This window comes from Aptenodytes forsteri, unplaced genomic scaffold (assembly GCF_000699145.1).
Source record: "Aptenodytes forsteri isolate BGI_AS27 unplaced genomic scaffold, ASM69914v1 Scaffold65, whole genome shotgun sequence".
In the NCBI taxonomy this organism is placed as follows: Eukaryota; Metazoa; Chordata; class Aves; order Sphenisciformes; family Spheniscidae; genus Aptenodytes; species Aptenodytes forsteri.
In genome coordinates, this window is record NW_008795127.1 from 4,951,418 (window position 1) to 4,977,925 (window position 26,508).

The following is a 26,508-nucleotide window of genomic DNA, read 5'->3' on the forward strand; positions in this document are numbered from 1 at the left end:
TGGCATGTCCGCTACCCTGCTTTGTTTTCACCTGTCTGTCCTTTCTCTTCCAGCTCTTTTATACAGAATTCTGTGGCAGAAAAGCAAAGCTAGCTAAAGAAATGGCCAAAAGAAGCAAAAAAGTCTATTTTTTTGTGATGGTGAGATGCTCTAATTCAAAGCACTTGTACATTCATGTTATGCAAAAAAAAGATTTTTTTTATGACAAAAGAATTTGAATGATATACACTGCAAAGAAAATTAGTTTCAAGTGCATTTATTTTGAAATAAACAAGAATATTATATGCATATATTCACATTTATATTAAATAACTTATTATTAAACATGAGAAAAAATACTCTTAAAAACTAATCTGACACTTTCACATTCTATTTTATATTAAGTGACTATAGTTAGGAAATACATAGAAAAATGATAAAATTGTCTCAAGCCAGCCATAAAAGCAAAGTGCACTATTGCCTAGGGCAGGGGAGGAGCAAAACGATGATGGTGCTGCTGCTTCCTCCACGGGGAGGATCACTGTGAGTGTGCAGTAGTGAATGAAGAGGAAGGACGGGAACCCCTTCAATAACTCCCTATCCTTTCTTCCCATTTTTTGTCCTTCATCACTGAAGTAGCAAATTGGGTTTTGCATATGCTGACAAGAAGCAGTGAGACAGTTCTCCGTACCAAGACGATACATTGAATACAATTAATTCCCTAAATGATCACACAGGGATTGCAGCTTATCCATGTTCTATTGTGCCTTTATCCTAATTTATTTGATTTTTCTTGTTGTCGGTAGTTTAAGGACGCGAAGGTGGAAATTTGCTAAGTATTTATCATGAAATATCGACTAACGTAGCATCCTTCAAAAGCTTTCTGAACTGGCTTTTTCTCAGATAAAAGCCACACCTAGCACATTTTTTTCCTAAGATTCCCAGAGTGGAATCTCTTAAAAAACATCTTCCTTTTCATTTTGTTTTGATTTTTAGCACAGATGAATCTTCTTATAAATTAAACATTTCTAAACTTCGGTGGACTTACAGAGATGTTATATATCTTTTCTATTCACATGCAATTGTAAGATGGTATTTGAGCAACACGTGCACTAAATACAATTTTGAGAAGTTTGCCTACAGGTATTTGGAGTAATAAAAGATTTAAAACCATTATTTTGGTTCTATTTTAGTTGTCAGACCACCAAATATTTGCCTTTCCGATAACGATTTATTGACATTAGTTTTAGTGTGTGTGTATTCAACTAGAAATATTTCAAGGCACAGATTGTTCCTAAATAGATACAGATTTATTTAATGTCCAGCGAACCTCTTCAAGAAGGATGTAAGAAATATGTGTTCGTGTTTGTTTGGGTTTAATTCACACCACCTAACAATCACCTTGAAAGGGAGTAAGGAAAAACGCTGCTACTGAATAGCAAAGAAAAAGTTTAGAGAATATGAAAACCAAATTCAACACCGTTTCTGTAACATCTAAACCTACAGGGCATGAAAGGTCATGGTGGCTACTGATTGCCTATAGTCTCCATAAACTTTGTAAGGCCTAAGTTATGTCTAATATTTGATGCATAATATTCAAATAATATTACTTAGTGAGTGTTGCTCTGTACTGCTGCATGCATTCATGTTTTGTTTTGGTTTTTTGTTTGACACAAACACAAGTTATTTATCTATTTTTCAGATACCGCATTCCAGAGTAGCAAATTAAACAACTGTAATTTCTACTCAGTGCCACATGTGACTTCATATAAAAGTACACTATTCACAAGGAGCACATGAAGTTTTACTCTACCAGAAATATATCAGTGAATTTATATGTATGGCAATAAAATTTACAATAAATATTACAAAGTGTGTGTTGCTTAATGTGAATTTGAACATTTTGACTTTTCTTCAACATACTGCTCCTAAGACATCTTAAAATCTGTATTATTTTTTTAAAAAGATAAATTAATAATAAACATAATAGTAAGACTTGGAGAATCTGAACATTATAGTCCATACAGTACCTCTCCTAGGTAAGTACCTATCATTCACATTATAACCATAACAGCTTTACGCTTTTTAAAGTAACAGCTTTGTTAGCTTCTAAGAATTTAATTTGTACATTCAACTCGTATATCATTGTTATGCTACTTAGTGTATTCTCATTCCCAATTTAGCACAAACTTTTAATAGTGCTCTTCTGAAAGCAAGTTCACAGTCTAAGCTGATGTGGGGCAGTTTCTCTTCATTGCCAAAACGTTTGCCTACCCAGGTCTAAAACTTATTTTTGTTTTCTTTTAAATGACAAACATCTCTCAAAATAATAAAAAATAATATTCAAAATGTATTGTTAAAAAAAAAGACTTCTGCCAATCAGGTGATAGTTTGGCGTTTAAATAAAATACATACTTAAAAGCAGTTGTAAGAGTTGATGATCACTACATTAAGTGGGAAAGAAGTCCTGTGTTTTGTACTGCACCTGCAAGATTCACGATTCACCTGGGTTAGTTTGTTCTTCATTAAGAATTCATAGGAATAAATAGTTCTAGCCAGTGCAGATAATCCTTCTTTCTTCCTTTATCTCAGCATATCTCGTCTCCGAAATTGCTTCCATAGATCTCTGAGATGTTCACTGGTTACAGTCATCACGCAAGAGTAATATTCCTTCCAACCATACTTTGGAGTCTCCTGTGAAAAGTGAGTAACATACAATTGGAAAAAGATATCATTCACTAAATTCCCTAATATTACATCAAATTTGACTCACACTCATACAAACTAGATACATGTTTTAATATTAAAATCATGAAAGATCAAATACTTCTATGGCTCAGAAGTACTTCTGTAAAATGAGGGTTATAAATCCATACACAGGTTAAATATTCAGAATGCATCCTCACCTCACAGCACACGGTTAGCATTCAACAAATAGCCTACGTATATTAAAAGCTGTAAGAAAGGATTTCCTCTTTATTCAGGTATGTACTGCTCGCTCTCTAGTTTTGTTTCTTGCTTCTTCATGTCGACACTGTACTAAAAAATTCACCTCTAACACCAAATAAAAAGCATAGAAAATTATTGATGTTCATGAAACTGAGGCATTAGCAAAAACCACATACAAAATAGGCAGATGCTATGAAAGCTTCTTTATACTAGGTTACCTTAATCCTAAACTGCACTGTAGTTCACTGACATTAATAAGTGCCCACTGAATGGAGAGAAATATCGTCCAAAGGCTGGCCTGGGAGATTCACTCTGTAGTTATCACTGGATGTCATTCTTTCTTCTGCTATTCCTAACTTCACAAGCCCGTTTTAATAGTAAGTACAGAAAGATGGAGAGGGGCTAAATATTACATCAACTGGGGAGAGAGGCTAAGTAAGGAACAGGAATTGTAATTGTAGATAAGTCAGAAGCACTTACAAGTAATTTTAAATTGTAATCCATCTTAGAAATTAAGTCCAGTATCTGGAGGTAAACGGTTACAGTGTCAAGGTGAGAGATTGTCTGATAGCTTGGTTTGCTTGAACTGAGTGAAGAAGTTAAAAATATTGCGACATGGCAGTATATTAAAACCAACCATTAGAGACTAAAGTCTACATTTCATTTATTCTTATTACTCATCTTGTATAATGAAAAAGCATAGAACATTATGCAGAAGTTGTAAATATTCAGAAAACAATCTAATCCACAGCAGTATATAATCAAGACTTTAAATGAAATATTAGAAACAATACTTACATGAATGCATAATTTAGTTGAGATTTATGGTCAATCTTATGAAAAAAAATGCATTACTTGCAAAATGCATTGCATTATTCAGAAAAGCACATTCAGTTGCTTAACCAGTGCTTTGAGATATGCATTTTTTATTTTATGAAACAGGTTCAGAGAAACGTTCATGAAAATCAGTAAAAGAAACACTGAGGTACATTAACTGTTCATCTACTTCTTTCTAACGTATGCATTGTTGTTGTATCTACTCTCAGTGTACCAAATCCACAGAAAGAACATTTTGTCCACATACTCTGCAATGCTTTCACATTTCACCGGAACATTTTCCTCCTGCCGTACCCAGGTTACGTTTTTAAGGTTCTAGTCAGTTTTAGGATCAAAAGTCTGGGTTCTGTAATTTCCAGTTACTTTTGTAAGATGAGTCAGTAAGGAGTGCCTATAACACACTTCCCACTTTATTTGCTTTAGACAAGAGGTAAGAAACAAGTCTCTTCAACTAGTAAGCAACAGCCTCTTCAGGTTTTTTTTTTAAGCTCTCTCTTATGATAGATGTATTCAACTGCTGTATAGTAGGGAAGTATGGAAATTAAAAGCTTTCAAAATATTAACTACATGACACATCTTAATGTTGCTTGACTGAATGAAGTATTTATAGAAGACAGCAATTTATTGTTGAAACATGACTAGCAATGAGGTTCTGAGTCCGACAGCCTCTTCAGGTTTTTTTTTTAAGCTCTCTCTTATGATAGATGTATTCAACTGCTGTATAGTAGGGAAGTATGGAAATTAAAAGCTTTCAAAATATTAACTACATGACACATCTTAATGTTGCTTGACTGAATGAAGTATTTATAGAAGACAGCAATTTATTGTTGAAACATGACTAGCAATGAGGTTCTGAGTCCATGCTTGAGTCTTTCACGTCTTTCTCAAAGTGAAATTTCCTTCCCCAATCAGTCTCAAGACTCTGTTTGTAGCTATTAACTATTACTTCCTAAAAACCTTTAATCAGAAATTTAGAAGCCCCACAAAATTCAGAACATCTAGAAAAGTTATTTTAATGCAAAAATCTTAAGATTTTCAAGAAATTACTGGGACTTAAAACTTATTTTCTAGATTTACAATTATGACATATAATATTTATTTTCAATACTTTAGAAGTGACCAAAATTGGAATTATAGCTTAAGTATCTACTACAGTTACTGAGCGCACAAAGAGTTTAGCAAACAGTACTTTCAGATGGAGTTGAATCCCTCCTGAAGTTGGCCTCTAGCATCCTTCTTCGGAAATTAACTTTGAAAGGGTTTCGTTAGAAATTTTCTAGATAATGCTTCCATAAGGCATTCGAGGCAGAGTTCTCCTCTCAGCTCTGTTAGGCAGTTCTCTGCTAACGTGGTTTTTTCTGTTCTCCCTGCAGTGTATGCAAAGGAGTACCTGCTGATGTGGAGTCAGGCTGTGTGCTCTAGCCTCTAGTATCCTTCTTCGGAAATTAACTTTGAAAGGGTTTCGTTAGAAATTTTCTAGATAATGCTTCCATAAGGCATTCGAGGCAGAGTTCTCCTCTCAGCTCTGTTAGGCAGTTCTCTGCTAACGTGGTTTTTTCTGTTCTCCCTGCAGTGTATGCAAAGGAGTACCTGCTGATGTGGAGTCAGGCTGTGTGCTCTGCAGGGAGAGCAATGCAGAAAGACAAGCTCTCCAAGAACACTGCCAGCTGTTTGGACCACACAGAGCTTGTACAGTTGTTCCCCAAGGAGAGATTTTAATTATTTATTATAAGGGTATAACATTCTTTACGCTGTTAAGTAAATTGCATTACTGCAATTTAGAGATACGCAATGTACAGCACAATGTGCTGTTTATCCCTTTTCAGGGTGCAGATTCGAAGTATGGTATAACCTAAGGTACGTCTGCCAAGCATCTTAATCTCTTTCATCAGAGTTTTACCACAGAGTTTACCACAGAAAGTATATCAAAGCACAGACAACGATCTGTACATTTATATTTGGAACAAAGTAAAATCAAGAGTTATTGTATTGCACCTAACTTTGGGATGTAATTGCAGCAGATTTTTGTATTTCACATACATTTATGTGGTTTTTTTGTACATCAGACAAATTTAATTACCCAATTGAAATTGTTCAATTTCACATAGCCAATGACTCTGTCTTTATTATCTTCTCAGTTTATAAACTAAATAGAAAATTATTATTTTTATCGCCAATGACCGTCTTTATTATCTTCTCAGTTTATAAACTAAATAGAAAATTATTATTTTTAGAATTATGTAAATTCACTTTCCCTCCACACTGTACGGCAAAGACAGAATTAGTTCTGTTCTCCTCCACAGTAACTAACTCCAAATCACTTCACATGTGTTTCGGCTGAAGTTTCCATTGCCGTTACCTGACACTTGCAACAAACTTTAATAAATATTTACAACAAATTTGAAGAAATACCGTAAGTTAAGTAACACTTTGCACAAAAAGGAACTCAGGATAGCTAACGACTGGATATGTTACTATAATTCATCACGAGACAAGGAGCAGTTGCTCAAGCAAAGAGCAGTAGCTGACTGATGTGCCTGCAGGGACGACGGAATTTTATATATTTGAGGTTTACAGTGCATTCTTGAGTGCACAGGGAACAGGTATCTGATACAGACCTTGGCAAGCTTAGGTACCAGAAGTGTTCTTGTTACAGCATCCAGGAGCTCCAAGTGGGAAGAAGAGCAGGGTAAATAAACAGCAACCTCTACACTATGTCAGTGAGGCTGCCTGTGGCCAGGTCAGTGCACTGAGAACTAACCTGGTTTCTCTGTCTGTCTCCCAGTGTGTAGTGTAGACATAGTATTATTCAACTTTAAATTTTTTTTCTTGAGAATGACTTTATACAGAGTGAACAAAATCTCGCTTTACAAATCTCCACTGTGTATTTTTCTCCCAGTTTACTCCCTCTCAAAAGATGAATGAATGAATTTATTGCCTGAATTCAGATCTCTGTCAAGGTGTCGATGTATGTAAACTTGATGCTTTTACCAGTGTCTCTCTTTTGTCACCAAGCTAATTTTATTAGGCTTGATGATTAGATATTGGATTCTTTTGTGTCACTGCATTTTGTTACACTTGGTCACATACCCTTCACTGAAATTATTAGGAAGGCATCATGACTGTATAGCATTTTGCCAGTTTCCTGTAAAAGCTGTTCTGTATCTTGAGAAGTTTACAGTTTAAACAATACTTGATATGCAACTACAAGGTAGGTTGTAGCAGAATTAGTGGGGACAAAAAGACAAAATACTCCTAAAATTATTATTAAAAAGGCATGGGAAAAGAAGAAAGGCAGTTTTGAGAGTCAAAAGTTTCAAAGAAATGAAGTTACATAAAATTAATCTAAAGCCATGAATTTCTTCTTATGTGACTGGTGAGTTGGATTACTAAAATATTGGTTTAACTATTTCATTAGTCATTTACATTTCCCAGTACACATTCCCACTTCCCAGAAACCAGATGCTTTGTTTGTTAAGACCAAATTTCCTTTTCTGTTCCTCATGCATTAGTACAATGCTTCAGTATTTGCGTTATAAAGCAGAAGTATAATTTTAAAAATGTTAATAATTAATCAAAATAATAAAGAAATAATCCTACGGATGCTAAATGTTATGTGTACGAGAAGAGTGTATGCAGACCAAATGGAACTCGTCTTCTTTCTAGGAGGACAAATCAGCTGCATAAGCCTGGACATGCCCCAAGCCATCTTTACTGCTGAATTTCAAAGAACCAGCCTGTTCAAAAGATGTGACACTTCATGGAAAAAAAAATGGCATGAAGAGTTCCAAAGAACACAGTTTGGGGTACATGACATGCTGTGCCATGGGAATAGGTCAATAGTTTAGATACACTCCCTCTCCCTTACCTATCTTGCACAGAGGTCTACAAAAGGAAAACATCAGTGGGACTGGTGAGCTGGTGGGCTACCAGTCTGGGTAAATGGACCCCACCTCTCATCCTTACAGACTTAGATTTTCCACTGTGCTGGAAGCCAGCTATCACCCCAGGTAAACAGGATCCAAGAAACTTCTGCTTAGTGTACCTACATTCCTCACTTTCCTGCCATGCCGTTTCAGAGTTAGGGAAGAAAGATTTAAACCAGAGGCCCAGCACGCTCAGTGGCATACAAGTGCTCAGAGAGGCATATGATAGGAAAGAGGAGGATTCAGAAGGTCAGATGCCAATATGCTGATATATGGAGGCATCTGAAGATGGTTATGCGACAAGAAGTCTCAGCTTAATATTGTGCCTCAGAATTAAAAACACCAAGGGAACGACAGTCAAACCCTTCTGGCTCAGAAGCATGAGATGTGCTGGCTACTCCACAAGGTCCACTCATGCCAGACCACTGGCCATGGGGCCTTGTTCGTCACGGTGTACATCTCTTTGTTCCTCCCCTCTGCAGAATAATACATCTGGGACCTACATAAGCTGTTAACAGCCTTCATAGCAACTACTGCAAAGTCTATAAATATAAACAGGAAAAAAGTGCTGGCACCAAAACCTTAAACTGCAAAGGAGCAAGCTCTTGCTTTATGTAAGAAAAGAAATATCTACTAACACATTTCCACTGTATCCATTGTGTGACAAACAGTTTCACAATATGGCTACAGAATATGCACACCTCAGTTTTTATACTGAAACCCACAGTACAATCTAATTGTAAGGACGGATATTCATGTAGTGGATACGCAGAAACAGCCATGGTGGTCACGTGTGGGCACAGTGCCAATTTTTGAAAATTGCTGGTATAGCATTAATCGAGCCAAAACCACATTATTGTTTTCAAAAGTCTAACTGTATAAATCGAAGTAGAATGAAGTTACTAACAGTCTCTCAGGAAGAAAAATCTGCCTCTACAATCCTCATTGGTAAATACTTATTAGCTATAGGTACCTGAGAAATTATTTGAAAAGTGGTCACAAGACAGACAGAAAACACCAACAGAAACTATGAAAGAATACTTTTCCTGATTTCAAACATAGTACAAAATAGCAGCTGGCTTACAAAACAGTGACAGTGCGACTCAGTCATTGCCAACTCCAGAATAAACTTCTATTGCTTCAGTCAAAAACACAACGTGACGCTTTGAGCTACTACATTGCTTACAGTCAGATAACCTATTCCTGAATTTTGGAACGGGAAACAAAGCAGTGACAGTTCAACATTCAGCCATTCCTGCAAGCACACCAGCACAGTCAGACTGGGCGGCTAACACATACCGTCATTTATCTGCTATAGAGTTCCTTCCTCACGCAGGATTTGAAAGTAGTATACCTCTGTATAGGTTTGTAGCCCTGTGGAGCAGAAAATGGAGAAGTGCGCAGATGCAGACAACATGTGAAGGCAGCCAGAGGTAAGCGTAAGACAACGGTATCATGAAAATACAAAAAAATGGCTTTAAGTGACGAATAGCTAGAAGATACAGTATAGTATGTGCTAGGTAAAATGTTTATCATTAAGTTCCAAATCTTTCAGTTTAAAAATGGAATTTATAAAGGAAAAGGAATCTTCTTATATATTTTTAAATTAAAAAAAAAAGAAAGGAAATAACTATTTAAAACCAAACAGCAAGCAAAAATAAAGCTTTTCATGTCTGCACATTTTAATAAGTTTATTGCAATACTCTGACTGACCGCTTGATGGCAGCTTAATACACTAGTTTGTTTCAAACTACTAAAACCAAAAAAAGTTTCAGATTATAATACTATATTCCAGAAAGAGAGAAATTTCATTTGATAAACTCTTTAAGACATTTACTTTTCCAAAAAAATATCTAAAATATATGTTAAAATGAATATTTATTATGTTCCTGTAAGGGGTAGCACCTGACCTTCCTCAAGTTTGTAAGTTTATGGCTAAGCTTTTAAATAGGACAAAGCTGGTAGGTACTGACTGCCCTTTCAGAACTCCAGTTTCATTGGACTTGTCTAACTCTTTGCTCTTAAATATGTTTGCTTTAGTCATACTATATAAATACAGAATGCCCTTTTCTAAAATACATGGCCCTAGTACCAAGCTCTGTGATGCCCTCAAGATTCTTCTGGGCATTCAACTTTGAAAAAAGTTGAATTACTAAGTATAAGATGTTAATTGTAAAATCATACTTCAAATCATAGGCCTATTTTAAACTGTTATTTTTAGACGTTTTTAGAGTGATAATCAGAGACTACATTGATTTGGGCAGACATTAATTGTAGGATACCTAACATTAAAATCAGGCATTTAGACTTTATGAACAGGTTCAAATTTCTTACGGCAAAAATTTCCATGTTGCTACAAAATACTGCATAAGCAGAAGCTATAATGTTCTTTTATCTGTATAATGGAACTGACCAAATCTTCATATGGATTTGAAACACAGTTATTAACAAAGAAAAGGTTAGTGATTTGTTAGTTTTGATTTAGCACAAGACAACATTTGAGCCCTCCACATTGTAGGAGCAAGAGGATAAACTTTTACTTGTTCTGGCCACACTAAATACTGTATAAATTTTAATGTACAAACAATAGGAAGCAATTAATGACGCTTTCTGCCAATTTGTTCTGGGCAAAAGGTTCTTAAGTGTTTTTTTCTCTTCATTCTAAACCAAGATTGGGGTGGCTGGGGGGTGTTTATTAAACTGAAAAGGCAAATTTTTGCAGAGTTTTTACTACTACCTACACTTGGAAACATCAGGTTTGTGTGACACTTACGAAAACTTACTGGAAATTGTAATTCCTAAGTTTGATACTGTAATTGTCTTGGAATACTTCTGATTAGAGAAGAGAATGCATTTTTCTGAATAATCTAACAAGTCTGCATGTAGGCATGTCTGAATATAACTGAATTATAGGACCAAATCATGATCATCTCCTATGCAATCCAGGAGATATATCTAATTAAAATTAGACACATCATTTATGAAAGACTGTGGTATTCTTCTGAACATCCTTGGCTATTCTTTATAGTTCATTTACAGTCCACTGGAATATTTTATAGTGGCCTAGGCAAAAGAAAGATACGTGCATAAGACTGAATAGTACTGGATGACTGATTCTTAAGGATTATATGTAATTTCTGTCATGCATTTTGTGAAATAGAAATGTGTAATACATTTACAAGAATTACTTAGTAAGCAGACTGTTTTCTGGTTGAATTAACATACACTGCACACTTACAATTAGTAAACAATTAAAACATATAGCTGAACATCTTGAAACGGTTATGAAACAATCATCATTCCCACACCATAATAAAAGGAATTGAGGACCAACAAGGAAGTAAGTTTGTTACAAATACAGTGGTTGTTATCCACATTTTACGTTTGATCATAATATTACAAAAATAACAAGAAAACAATTAGACTCAACACCACTTCACAGAGAGTTCTAAAATTATATTTAGGAAGCTAACTAAAAATGACTAAAATTATATTACAGAAATAACATACTGAAATGTGAATTTAGGAACCATAACACAGTTTAAGATTTATGTCTAAGGGATTAGGTTGTCAGTAAGAACAACATTTTACATTTAGTTAAAAATGTTAACACCTGTCATATGAAGAAAAAAAAAGATGACTTTTATTGATCATACTCTAATTAAAAATTTTTCTGTTACTATAAAATTCCCCTGTACTACACAGAACCTGAAGAGGGCAGCAAGGCCTATACGTTCACCTAAAAGGCAAAGCATGATTTACAAGCTTGTTCCCTATGAAAATTTTCTGCAAGTGATTTCCTGCCCTCTAGCTTCTCGTAATTTAATGTATTAGATACAGGGTTAAATTATCAAAGGCAACTTTGAACTAGAATATAGCATTGTTCAGCACCACTTAACTAACTCTTTACTTGAAAATTAAAACTATCTTCTGCTGCAACTCTTTCCAACAGTCATTATCAACACTTGGTATTTTAAATAATGTTTTAGAAGAGCCAATGGTTGACCTTTAACTAAACTGCCTGAGTTTGAGAGACAAAAACTCTCTTTTCCCTGGAAACAACCCAGACAAAATTGCTACCCTTGTTAAAATTCTTAATGCCAATCTGTCAATCACACAATACAGAGGAAATGACAGTATGCAGAGGACTTCTCATCTCCAATTTGGTTTGTGTACTATAAAGGTACATCATGTCCTCTATGTATTGCTTTCTAATAAAAAAATCAAGAATTTAAGAAGGAATTTATCTTACAGACTGCTTCAGGATTTCCGTAAAACATATGTCTTTAAACATACGCACTGTTGGTTTGCAACCTACTGGTGCTACAGGTGCTCAAGTAAGTACTGGTAAGTAGTGAAGTCAACTAAGATAACTATAAAAATTAGAATCCTTACCCTAAACCCTCGATTGAGTCTGTCTTTCATAATGCCGATAAATTCTTTATAACTCAACTGGTCATCTCTGTCAACGTCAAAAATCTTGAACACTGTGTTCACCAAATGTGGTGAAAGCTTCACACCTGTGGCTACATACACAGCACGTTTGAATTCATCTGCATAAAGAGAACATCAGTAGAAAAAATAAAATACATGAATTTAATCCTACTTTGTGGACAACATATTATGAAATACAAGTAAACTTTTAACTTGAGTTTTCACGTTAAAACACTCGATTAGGATTGAATTTCACAGTTCTAAACCAAGTAGTTCTGATATATCAACTGATATAAAATGACACTGCTTAATTGGTATCAATTATTTTACACAAAAGATAACAGTCCAAATACTATACTATGTGTAGTAACAAAATTAGAAAATCATATTATAATTAAACCTATGTTACATATATACTGATGGCATCTACTTAATTGACACAAAACAGAACCTAAGAAACAGAGCACAGAGAAAACAGTACGCTCCTTTGGTAAGGCCACATGAGGTAGGACTACGCTGGTGTTACTGTGTCAGACCCATGAAGATACTATTTGAGAGCACACAAATCTGACCACTTCACATATTCGTAACCTTGCACTCCCCAAGCATCTCAACTGTTGTATTAAGGATTTTAGTCAGTACACACCTGCCTAGTTTTTTCAGCACCCACTTACTGATTTGTTCAAAAATCTGTCTAATCCCTCTTCGGACCTTCTGACACTGTTTCCTTCTACAGCCTTCATAGAAGGCCAGATTCCAGACGCCCACTGTGTAAAGAAATGCTTTTGTTTGCTTTAAACTGATCTCTTACTGGTGTCATCAAGTACCTCCTAACTCTTGAATTTTAGGATTTGGTGACCAACTATTCTGCATTCAGCTTATCCACCACTTACATGACTTTGTAAAGCTTTATCATATCTCTCATGATATGACCGAGCCTTCTCCTCTCAAAGCTGGAGTCCTAGCCTTTTTAGCCTTTTACCTTAGACATTAAAACTACAAACTAGGAATTCCAAAACATTTTTGTATTTTTGTCAACAGTTCTGTATCTTTATCAACAGATTTTTATAAAAATGTAAATACTTACCTTGACCTATAGAACGACTTGCAAAATTATACATTTGCATTGCAATTGTAAAGTCTTCTAGGTTGTTCAAGAATTGGAAAAATGATCTAAACTCATCAAATGTGATACCCTAAAAAATAAAAGAACAATATGCACCATAAGAATTATCAGTAGTGATGACAACTGAATAAATAAACCTTGCAGTTACATATGTCTACTTCATTTAAGAATAGATACTACACCCATTGAAAAAAAATAGAGATTTGTACTGAAAGGCAATAAAGAATTGGAGTCTCCTGAGGAATGCAAGGTGTCTTTCCTCTTTGCCACTGCAACGGATAGCAATTCTCACCCAAAAAGCAGTCCAAAATATTGTTCCATTGTTTAAGGCAATCTTTAAGAATTCCAGGATTATTACAATACGGCAGTTAGTATTGAGAATAAGAGTCTAGGTTTGTATGAATACTGGAATATGTTTACTACTGAAAACCTGCAAACCACTATTATATATATGTGAGTGTGTGCGCTCACATAAATACATTGAATGAATTCATAAATACATGTTATGATCTAACTTAAGCTCTGTACTTTAAGGTGAAGTTTTTACTTATCCAGATTTAGACCCCTAGGTCTCTTCAGCTGATACTCCCAAGTATCAAGTATTGCAGGGTTTGTCCAGCTCTTTAAAAAAACCTTTTGCATTTTGACCAGACTTCAGAATATCTTCTGTGAAAGTTTCTCTGAAAGTGCTGTTGTTAAAAGAGCTTATTTTTTCTTCTTTCCTTATGATATCTGTTCTGCTTTTCTCTCATCTTAGCTACAAATCCAAAGACCCGATAAACTATCTCTAAATCAATTTTGAAAGAAACCTTAAACAGAGACTTTGAATTAAGCCAGGACCATTGCCTGTATCTCATTCTCCATGGTCTGTCAGCCATTCTGAACATGGGATGGCATTCTTTGTCAAACCTTGATCTCCCTGGCCTCCTTTAACTATCATTCCTGGCTATTCTTCTGTCTGCTTTCATCCTTTTATCCTATTTAACTATGTCTCTCTGAAAATAAACCTGAAGACAATAGAAAGACCTGTGAATCTTTCTGTTCAAACTAGTATCTTGACCTATGTCTCTCCTCAAAGATATACATAGTCATTATGGTATGGTGGAACACAGAAAACATACTGAAGTAGGTTTGTGGCAGAGGAGAAAATGGCAGAGGTTGGGCGTAAACCCATACGAGACAGCAAGTACTGTGGTGAATGTGGAGAGAAACATAATATTGTTAAAATAAAAGACTTCAATAGGCCTCCACCTACTTGAGATGTAAACTGCTGCTTAAGTGATCCTACCTAAGGTCTAGCTAAGATTTATAAACTGTTTGATTGGAGAGCTTGACCCATCTCCATAATGAATGGCTTTTCTCAACAAGCATATTTGTTCTCTGTTTCATCCTTTGCAACTGGGAGGAAACTCTCAAACACAAGCAGAACCACCTCCTTAATTCTCCTTTAAATTTTATCTTAAAAGCTTAATTTACTAATACTAACCAATACTGTCTTCTTGGTTCGTTGCATTTGACATCTAATTGTTTATGTCCAAGTTCTGTTTCCTGCACTCTGTTTAGGCTGAAAACTCTCTGGGACTGGCATAATTTTGTCACATATTTGTGAAATACCTAGATCGGTGAAACTTCAGTCCCCAACTAGGACCGTCAGGAACTACGGCAAAATAGCAATAATAGAAAATGGCCATCAAAGTCTTGAGCTGACATTTTTAGGTTCACAACGATTTTTAAAAATCCTTAATTTGCACCAATTTGTCTGTAAAGATTCTGAATGTGGGAGATACTGTAAGAGGTCAGGCTACTGCAAAAATCCTGGCTCTTTCCATGTAGCTAGAGAGGAGATGATCGCATTGTACTGTCTCTCTCCTCTCCTAGGACCATATTTTGTTCTCAACTGGTAACCGTAATAACAACGTGTATTTGCCATATGTTTTGCATTTTGACAGAGGAAGTTACCTACATGTAGATATCCCAGAAGCTTCCTACTGGAAACTATTTATTTTCTATGTAAAAGGAAACTGACTTTTTTATTTATTTGGACAGATTATATTTTACTACAGCAAAGAAAACTGTTATATTAATGCACCAACGCTGTTAAAAATGCATAGACTTTCTTTAGAAGCTGATATTTGTGCGTTCAGGATGCCAGCTTAAATGAATCACTGCTTGGCATCTAGTTAGTAAAAGGAGGAGAACATCCTGTGAGCAGGCAGCATGCCAGCTGAATATTTTAGCATGACTACAGTATGCCAAATGATCATCATGTTGCTTTAGAGGCTTCTACATACAGCGCCACAAAAGATTAACATTGCCAACTGTGAGAGTAGCTGCCTATTACTTTACAGGCTAGACTACTTTTTCTTCTAAATGGAATCCTCTGGTTTGTATTAGTATTGCAGCGTATCACTGTAATAAAATAGAGAGTACATTTGGTAATTTTCGAATTGTAATGTTATTGCAAGTGTAAAAAAGTGCAAACATATGAACAATGCCTCCATGGCAATAAGAGGCAAAGTCCCATTCTCAAAAGCCTGTGGCCAGTCCAAGAGATGTCACAGGGATTTACTTTTTCCACTGTACTGACAGCACATTTACAAAGCCAGTGATATGGACCTATGGAAAATGGCAATGTCTTGTTCTACTTAATGGAGGTATAGCATATGGCATACAGATATACGGCACTGGTCAAATGCCAGGATATTCCCAGAACGCAGCATAAGCAAACATGTAACTGAGTGACACAGCTTTCTACGTCGAAGTTTTCCTTAGCTGATGGTCCCATCAGAGATCAGAAGAGGAAACTACTGTGGAAGACTTGCTATCAGAACAATGGCATTGGAAGACTTAAGAGATGGAGAGATGAACTTCAAAGAATACTTCCTTGTGTTTAAAAGAAAGTGTCTGTATCTATATTTACTTAATCAACTTTACCTTTGCCATTCAAAGAAGTATTTCTCTATACCTATGACTGTCATTATTTTTCAGTTACCCAAGCGATACTTACATCATTGTTGTTATACATGCCCCAAAGTGATTTTTTTTCTTTTTCTCCGAGATTTCCATACATATGGAAATCTTGATCTCACCCTAAACAAAAAACATCTAGGAAACATGCAAAAGGAGCTTTTCTGTTGCACTGTCTTGGCTTTGAATATTGAAAGCTGCACAGACCTTTTAGAGTAGTTAGAACTGAGCGCCTCAGCAGCTAGACCGGGAACTTGGAAAGGGTCAGTGAGCAGGAACTCCGATCCCAATCTTACTGCTTCATCTTACACCTAATCTGGTGCAAAAGAGACAGCCCTGCTTTCCCTTTCCGCTCCCCAGCTATATTTATCTCTCAGTGGATCTAATTGCTGTACAACCACAGGAAGAATCAGATAATCCAGATATGTGAACAGAAAACTGTTGATTTTTGGAGTGTGTTTCTATCAGGTCAGCTGACTGATCTTACTCTGTAGACTGAAATTACAATGTAATTTCTCAAATAAAAAACCCAAAAAACCTGTCCAAACCTATTTATTACTTTTCTTCACAAGCTCTGCTGTCAATGCTATCAAATTATATAGCTATTGAAAGAGTTAGATTTCTAGGACAGATTAATCTGATCTCCTTCTGTAAACACAAATAGAAGGAGTACATCCAACACATCCCTTTATTTGAAGGGCTACTTTTAACGTTATCGTATCGATTGCCATTGATGCATAGTTGCCACTACATTTCTCTCAGATACACTTCTGACAACACATTTGTTGTTAAACAAATGAAGGACTACCTACCTCATGACATTTACTGTTTTTACTATCTTTTCTATCTCTTCAGCCATTAATAAGAACCACATACCCATCAATAACTATATACAAGTCATCCATTATTAAGACTATAAAACAACTAGATAAAGGGTGTCAATGTTATTTCTGAGGAGGTGCTATTCCATTGGCAGTGCAAAAGAGAAGAAAGAAAAAAAAAGGTGTTTTAATGCCTCGAAAGCTGTTCTTTGTCAAGTCTTATAGTTTTTGCTGTTTAAACTGAGTTTTCATGTAATATAAAGCTTTGTTATCTAAACTTCAAAAATATTACTAGCTAAATCTCATGGAATATAATTCTATGCTATTTACTCTTCTACTTTTTATTCAGCAAGTAATCTGAAAAACATGACACACAGTTTATGATCAGAATAAAATCCTGGTGCTAATTAATCCAGCGACAGAATCTCGTTCAGTTCAGGCTATGTTTTCATCTTGATGACACTGGGACTGGATACTGTGGCCCACTGCTGTCCTAGCAAAACAATCACCTTTTCTTCAGGAATCCTGCAGCGCATGTTTTCCAGGTAACTTGATGTATTTTCCACATTCGTATACCTCAAAAGAATATGGGCAAAGTCCTCCTCACTGATGGTGTTCATCCCGTTAGAGTAGGAAAGGAATTCTATCTCTAGAACCTCAGTTTGTAGGTTATCCATAAATCTAAAGCACAAACATAAATATGAAGAAATAGCAATACTTTATATTTCTACTATTCATGTCCTTAAAAGACTCATAGAATATAAAGCCAAATAGCATTATACAAATTAGTTCCCTTTTCGCAGCACTGATGGTAAATTTGGTAAATCCCTTATCTATGTTGACATATTTTCTAATCAATACAACAATCTTAACTCAAAGATGAAGTGATTTAGTAAGGATCAAAATGACAATACTTAAATTTCTAATTTACGTCTAGTTTGTGTTTGCTTAATTTTCTTCTTCAGTGGGTCACTGTTCTTAAGTTTTATATGCTAGACTGAAAATTCCATCATGGTACTAAATGAATTCCCAAAATTTATTCCCCATATAGTTACTCACAGATTGCGATTAAACGTTACCTTTCTCTTTTTAACAAGCTAAGTATGACAAGCTCTTGCAGCCTTTCAATTTAAACTTTTTTTTTTTAATACTTCACTATTCTTATGATATTTCTATAAACTCTTCCCAACTTAAGAACATATTTAGTATATTACGGACACCAAAACTGGATAAAGTAAAAACCAGCTATATATAAAAATGAAATATAACTTCCCTGATTCTGCTTGATGTCCTAGTTATACAACCAAGGGTGAAATTAGCTCTCTCGTCCCAGTAGTACGCTGGGAGCTCACGTTCATCTGATTGTCAACCACAACCTGTAACACTTCCCTGTTACAGATTCCTAAGAGTTCCCAACCTGTAGACATTGCATGTAACACTCCTTCCTAATATGTAACTTGACTTCTAAGAACTATGGGGAGCTCAAATCAAAAGGAAGTCTAGGCAAAAGTATAAGTGCAAGGTAAACATACAATAGTTATTTCCCTCACCAATCCGTAGTTTAATGATTTTTTGATGTCTGCTAGGTTTTGACCTCTTTAGAATTCACAACATCTTACAGCAATAGATAGACATTTTAACTAGATGCCTTTTGAAAAAGTAACTTCTTTTCTGGTTCTTGTTTTGAACTCACATCATGATTTCACTTGATGACGCAGTTTTTGTATTATGTGAAATATTGAATATTTTTCATGACACACAATTTTAAGGCAATATATTTTGCAAACATCTGATGGATTAGAATGCACAGTTAAGTGATAACTATAAAGACAATAGGTATTGGGAGTATTTACTGTGGAAACAATAACCAAACACTGTATCTTTTTCAATCACCCAGAAACATACAGTTTTATGGCTCTGTTTTTATGGCACTCTCCCTATGTTTTTAAATTCTATTTTAACTGGCATAATAATTATGCCAACAGCTTCCACTGTGTTTTCACTTTTTCCCAGATAAAGCTTGTTCTAAGAAAAATATCTTCAGAAAAATCTTTACATTTAAGTACATGCCTAAGAGCAGAGATGCACACCAAGCTTTTTTAAAGCACTGACAAACAGGGGAAAAAAATAAAAATAATTCAAAACCAAGAAAAAAATTCCTATGTACCAATAAGGACAGGGTTGCGGTCTAACCTCTCCACCCCAAACAAACTACGCACACAAGTGCTAACAAAATTTGCAAATGCAGCAGCATTAGTACAGGACTTTTTATTGTTGCTCCACTTACTGTTTTATTTTGCTCTTTGTATATATAACACACACAAAGGGAACGTAAACTTTATATACGTCTGCATAAACTATGTGTATAGTAAGATAATACCAATTAATTAGAACAAGCATGCAAGTATTTTTTTTACAAGGAATTAATAAAGTTGAGACTCACCTATAAAAATCTTCAAAGTTCAGTTCAGCTTTCCCTTTCTTGCCGAAAAAGTGTACAAGCAGCGTAGTATCTGACAGAGAACTTGAAATATCATCAGCACGCTTAAATATTAGAATAAAAAAAAATTAAAGGCCATGATTGAATCAGTTACAGAAGTATAATCTGAGAATGCCTATCATCACAATAGACCCTTCTATTAAAAGAGTTTGTGTTTTATGTTCACAGTCTTAAAGGAGAAGCTAGTATTAAAATCCATTAATTTAGTCATGCAATTTTCACACAAAATAGCATTAGGCTGTTAATTGCATTTAGTAGAAAACACTTAAAACAACAAAAAAATATAATGGAAGCTGCAATGAAGGGGGAAAAAGCATGAAAAATAAAACCAGAAACTCTTGAGAAAAAAAAAATGTTCTAGTCAGTTGAGGTAAACCATAAAAATAACTCCCTTTGTACACAATCTCTTTTCCCTTCTACTATGCAACGACAAAGAAATTAAAGGAAGTTACTTCATATATTCTTATTCTATATTTCAAAATTATTAAGTATGGGATTGTATTCCAAAACCACTCACATCAGTCAGGTGTACTTTATATGATTCTTTTCTATAAGTAGCAGATGACTACAGTTTATATTTTATTGCCCAAATGTATTTAAAACAACAGAATTGTACGAAATTTTGAAATCATGAAGTAATACCTTGACTCATTCTCTTAAGAATGTTCCTCATCTACCCAGTATGTGGTCTCTGCATCAGACAGGAATCTTTGAACGTGTACTAATACTTTTTCCTTAATAACTAACTATGAACTTTGAAGGCACAGAATTAGAATAGTAAACCCAACTAATTCTGACCATTTGTAATAGCAAGAATTGTAAATAGGAAGACATGCATATAAACAGAAGTAACTATCATCTGTGTATAGTGATTGTGCAACATTCCACGTTTTTACTACATATTCATTACCCTTAACTCTCGTGTATGTGCATTGATTTTATCTCTTTTACAAAGAAACTCCTGATATACTGAAGAGCTAGAAAAATAATTCAGTAATATAAGGCTCTTAAATAAGCCATAGTATTCCACCACGGCAACATCCTTCTGGCATTAATGTGCATCTGCCAACATTTGAAATTCAAAAAGTAAAATATTTAGTCTCCTTGCTGCACCTGCCTAGGGAGAACCTTCTGTCCGAGCTTTCATTTTTCTTACAAAGACAAGATCTTATGAAAAGCAAAGAGTGGGAGCCAGTGGTTTCTGCTCTTCCTAGGCACCTATCAGCAACACCGTATTTTTATGGAAGTGTGCCTGCCGACTCTACTGTTAAAGTACAAAACAGAATACACAGTAGAGAAACCTAGTAAGTATTTGGGAGATGTAACAGTACTAATTTATCACCATAATGATACATTATAAACCTATGGGATTTACTGTAAGTATAGAAAAATGTTTATACAGATCTATAAAGATCTGCATATACAAACCTGCAAGCTGCACTCAGAGTCCTTTAAGTCTGACTTTACTTCTTAACTGAAGAGGCTATAAATTTATAACAGATGGAGAAACTCTAAATGAAGAACCTCAGAAGAAATTTTGAACAGTATGCAGTAGTTCAACATCATGTACCATGAAAAACCATTTCATATCTACATTCTCTGAAATATACTATATTAATTTCAAATTTACATACCGATTTGTAAAAAAAAGTAAAATGCAATATCCATTAAGAGTATTTATGTATCAACAACAAGGGAAAACGTGAGGCAGTAACAACACAAATCCTTTCCTTTCAACATCCAAGAACTAAAGAAACGAGAGAGACTTTTCTGTACTTTGGTATAATCAGTTTAGAATTCTCAAGATTGTATTTCATGTACTCTAGCTTCCTCTTTATTCTCATATTCTTCTCCAGGGAGAAATAAGATGACATAGTGTATATATAGGTAGAGAGATATTTCATGTCCTTCAATTAAGACAGCTCTGCTCTTCGAGCGAGCAAACTAATTCAGAAAAGTAATCACTATTTGTCTTTTAATATTGTTATCCTCCACTACAGGACACAATATACTGAAATGCAGATACCCTGATTTCTTATGTCTTTTAAGCAATTAAATCCCTAAGCACATTCAAACAATTTCCCTCAAGTACACTGAAAAGATATCAAATGTTAAATTACAGCCTTTCATCTTGCAAAAACATTTCAAAACCTTAGACTTAGGTTGCATTCATCCATATCTAAAGAACCATTTAAAAAAATACAATCTGTAAGTCTTTTCACAATTCCCATTTGGTCAGCCTCACTAAATGAAAAAACCCCAAACAAAAACCTCACCCCAGAAACTCAACCCAGTATGCTTCTCTGCAGAATTGCAGGCAACTGAAAACTATTCCTGTGCTCCTTCTGCACTGAGAGCATTATATAAATTCTCTCTCTTAAGGGGTAAGTGTAAAAACAAAAGCCTTAATAATTTAAAACTATTATTTATTGTTCATAATAAAATGAATTTTGTATTTTAGATCGGTGAAAATGCAACGACCTCACCTGTCACCTGTTTCACAAATATGAGACTCTATTTTGATCTAATACATTTTGAAGTTTGAAGTATATACAAATATGAGACTCTATTTTGATCTAATACATTTTGAAGTCTTTTAAATGAGAATAAAAACCTGCCTCGCTTCTCTTTACCTTTACACTAACTGCAATACAAATACAGGTAAAGAGACAAACAGGAGAGACAAGTGTTTCAGTCACATTATTGGCTTGCTGCATAATGCCAACACCTTTTCCTCTCAATTTCCTAACCTGAAGAGCAGTAAATCTATTTTTTTATATTCTGCAGAATTCATTTCAAGCTTTTGATTAAAGAGGGTCAACTAAGTTAAACTCGTGAGCGATGGTCCACTTGTAGCAACATATTCTGAGAATGAAGTATGCATATTATGCTTTGAGTTAGTAAAAGCTTTCTTACTGCAAGTCCTTGATTTTTCAATAGTGATAATAACCCTACTGATTTCCAGTTTCATTTAGTAATTTAAGAATAAACCCACAAACGGAACTCAGTGGTAAATGGCATATTCCAACAGGATGGTGGAGTTGCTTTAAATTAGGAATAGCAGAAACAATACTGTAAACTGTCCTAGAAAGAAACCGGATGAGATCAATAACTTCTTTTCACCCCCAAAGAGACCTTGTAAGTTGATTCTCGTAACAATGAGCCTTATTTACTCTCCTTTTCAACTTACACAAGGCCTTCTCAAAAGGCTATGAAACAACACAGACTCTAGTGTCACCTAGCTTTATGCCACTTTCTTAGTACAGATGGCTGTAATATCATTCAGATGTGAGAGTACCTGGGAGAGATAAGCATATGTATGAAAGCCAGCCGGCTCAAACTTAAACCAAGCAAGATAAAGATGATTATGGTGAGAAGTGGGAAATTCTCAGTGGAGCAAATGAAGGATATACAATTTTTTTCATAAAATGAATTAAAAGTGAGCAGAGAGACTTTTTATACATTTTACAGACAACTTAAGTCAATGTTTAATATAGCTGCTTCAATTACATTGTCGGTTACAGATACTAGCCTGAGGCATCAGACGTAAAAATCTCTCTTCAAATTGAAGGCATGTAGACATTACCAAACTTAAGTCCATCTATACTTAGGACTGAATTCATGCCAACTAACTGTAGATTAAGATGACAGTTAATTTGGAAAACTCAGTGCCCCAAGCTCCTTAAATAGTCAATGAAAAGAGCAGTCCTCTCTCCCTTCTGTGTCTCCCTTAGCTGACTAGACAGGAACACTGATGTTCTGGGCTTTAAAATTTGGTGGAATAAATAAGGACTAGTAACTGGACTAACAGCTCAAGAGCTCATCAGTTTAAAAGCAAAGAAAGAAAGGCTGGGTATACTGCTTTATTGCAGGATTACTATGAATGTATTATGACTATGAATATTGCTATAAATACTGGTCCAAAACTCAGTTCTGTAACGCTACATTTTGTTTTGTTCAAGGCAAATGAACTCAAGCTGACAGAGGTACAGAGAAGGCCTATTTGATACCTGGGAAATGTAGGTTCTACCTTAAGAGAAAAATCAAAGACCTTGTTTTGTTTAGCCTACGATAATTAAAACTGTGGGCTATGACTGCATTTATAAACACAACCATGAGTCAGAAGATTAACACTAAAGAAGACAAAGCCCTACGAAAATTAAGGGACAACAGACTGGTATAAAGGGACTATGAGTAAATTTAGCCTGGATATTAGAAAAAGTCCATCTAAGTCCCCAGATTATTCAATAGCTTCTGCAGAGGAACAGCAGGGACAAAACACTAATTACTTTTAATGTGGAACACACATTGCTTATGAAGCAAAGAAAAAGATTGTTTTACCCTGGAGGTCCGTTTCAGTTCCATGTTCTTTTCTCATTATGATCCTGCTTATGAAGCATGGGACTTGAGACCAGAGAGTCAATGGGGAGTTGCTGTATGTCCTTTAATGCCACAACCAGCAGAGCAATCACCCTCACTGTATGGGGCACAGAATAGCCTAAATGATCTAGTTTTCTAACCCTCTTAAATGATCAGTACAAATAAATGTCGTTCTCAATTGTCTGAAAGCATATCGTGAAACAAGAATCTGATTAGAATTTAAAGAACTATGGAAATTAATTTTGACAGCACAGTGATATTGCTAGTCCTCCATAATGATTGTGTAATATTCAAAATGTCTGTTTTGGTTACCTTAAAACATTTCTGGTTCAATCAAACAATTAAAACAATCTTTCGCGACACTTTTTCTGAAGATAAGCTTTGATAACATACAGAAAAAGCACATTAAGAACCTAAACGTTAAAAGCTTAAAGAGCTGCAACTCTCATTAAAGTTGTCACATCACTAGACCAAGTCTAAATGACATAGGTTTCCTGAATTATTTCTTTTACTGTGAAATATTATCACTGTTAGTGTCAGAAAATGTTTTTTACAATAAAGACTGAAAAGGACTCGATCTTCCAACTCTTTCAAAAGGTAACTTTGCTTTTACTTGGAAATGACGACTTTGAATTGTCACACTGCATAGAACCAAATCAATTTCATCCGAGAACTTTCAGGTTTAAAAAAAAAATAATTAAAAGAAGAAAAGAAACAAAGTGCATAAAATAGGAAAACAAACAAAACAGAAATGAATAAAATAGCAGTCTGTTTATGGACCAGAGACAGAGGTTGTCTTATACCTCCGCAAGGTCCGAAAAGAGTGCTTGGCTTGTGCTACGTCTCAAAGTATCCCAATAGCTTCTGGGGACAAGGTCCTCTCCTTCTGTTTTAAGAACCTGCAGAAGTTTCAAGAAGCACAATTGTTTGAAAACCAAAGAACAATAAAACAACTGCTTACAGACTTTAAAATCTTTTCCAACTGATCTTCAAAAGCATGGCTTGATTCTTTTGCTTCTACACAGAGAAATCTCTACCCAGTTACATGACATTTTGTAAATCAAAGGAACACTAGTCTATTACAGCTATTTGCTTATTACTCATAACTTGGCTGTGCCAAAAGTATCACCAGACTCCGCTCTCCCAAACAAAATAATTTAGAGAAAATATTTATTAAAAGTATACGTGAAAATGTCCTCTAAACCCAGTATTTTGCTGTTGTTTTTCGCAACAACTTTTTTTCCAAAAAATATTAATTTATATTCTTATGATATGAAATTTGTTTTCCCGTTGGTCAAATATAAATGCTACCATCTAAGTAGTTATATAAAATTAATTTCATCCCATTATCGGGATGACATCCTTGCAACAATAAAGAAAAGCAAAAAATAAGCCTAGTAAGTCCAACTTCAACTGTAATATACTTATCAAGAGAACACTATGCACATCTGATGATCAAACTTACCTTGTTTAAATAGAAAATAAGCATTTAATCTCTCCAAGGAAAATACGCTTACCTTTTTGCTCTGAAATGTTTCATATATGGAAGCCTGAAAAATCCTCGCTTATTAAAATAGGCCTTCCTTTATCTTGCAATTAGTCTTGGAAGATCTACCTAATACATTCCCCCGGCCCCGCCCCCAAAGAATCTAGGGGAGGTGATCATAAAGACAGCAGAAGACTATCTGAACTCGGTTAGGGTTACTGCAACTGAATGAATTTTCCCCTTTCTCTCCAGAAGTCAATGTAAACTAGGTCTTCTACTTTCAGGGCTTCCCACTCATGTCCATCTGGGCACGCAAGACAAAGACAGAATGAGTTTAGTCTTCTAATTACAAACAAAAACCATTTTTTTTTTTGAGTCAGCACATACTATTCTCTTAGACGATTTACACTGATGTGACTGCTGTGTAATGATGTGTAAAACCACATTGTTATCATAAAGAATACTGTACCGAGCTGAAGTTTTATTGTCTCTATGTATTCCACATTATGTCAATCATAGAAATGTAAATTTAATTCTTTAAACAGTTGAAATATAGTATGATTTCTATTTTTCTGTTTTCCCTTAATGTTCTTTAGCACAGTATCTCCTCAGGTAACAGGTCTTCAATATGCTTGCAGTACGTCCAGCAGTGATACACAGTTACATGAGTGAAGATATTATTTAAGGGCTCTTATCAATGTAATGGGGCTCAGTGCTTATGGGACCGTCTTGTATTGATTTGCTTCAGCTATATTTTACATGTTTATAAAAATGCACCTGTATATGAATGATTACGTAAATTTGCATCGTATACAAATAATGCTTTTAGTACTACAGAAACAATATTTCAGCAGTAAGTCAATATGTAATTAAAAAAAAAAAGATAAAAATGCATTAAGATATTTAATATGAAATGTGTCTGGCTGCAGAACACCGCAACGTATTTGCTGGGAGGAAATATGCTAAATAATCTAAAATTTTTTGCAACTTGTGTACCGCTTCTACAAGTTCTATCACGTACTTTCTCCACTAACCAATTCAACTCAGCTCTTTCTGTAAATTGTCATCAAAGAAACATGACAAACTATCAGGAATTATACCCA

At 35.0% G+C, this 26,508-nt stretch overlaps 1 protein-coding gene across 1 annotated transcript in view; it reads right to left on the reverse strand.

The window, feature by feature from the left end:
* Positions 1-274: 274 nt before the first annotated feature.
* The window catches only part of MICU3 (mitochondrial calcium uptake family member 3), a 46,191-nt gene continuing 19,957 nt past the window's right edge, over positions 275-26,508 (reverse strand). The window contains exons 8-12 of the mRNA XM_019471576.1: positions 19,483-19,583; positions 17,549-17,720; positions 13,213-13,321; positions 12,087-12,244; positions 275-2,673 (exon numbers count right to left, since the gene is read on the reverse strand). Of these exons, the coding sequence (XP_019327121.1) occupies positions 2,563-2,673; positions 12,087-12,244; positions 13,213-13,321; positions 17,549-17,720; positions 19,483-19,583 (651 nt within the window). The 3' untranslated portion in view covers positions 275-2,562. The remainder of the gene's footprint in view (positions 2,674-12,086; positions 12,245-13,212; positions 13,322-17,548; positions 17,721-19,482; positions 19,584-26,508) is intronic.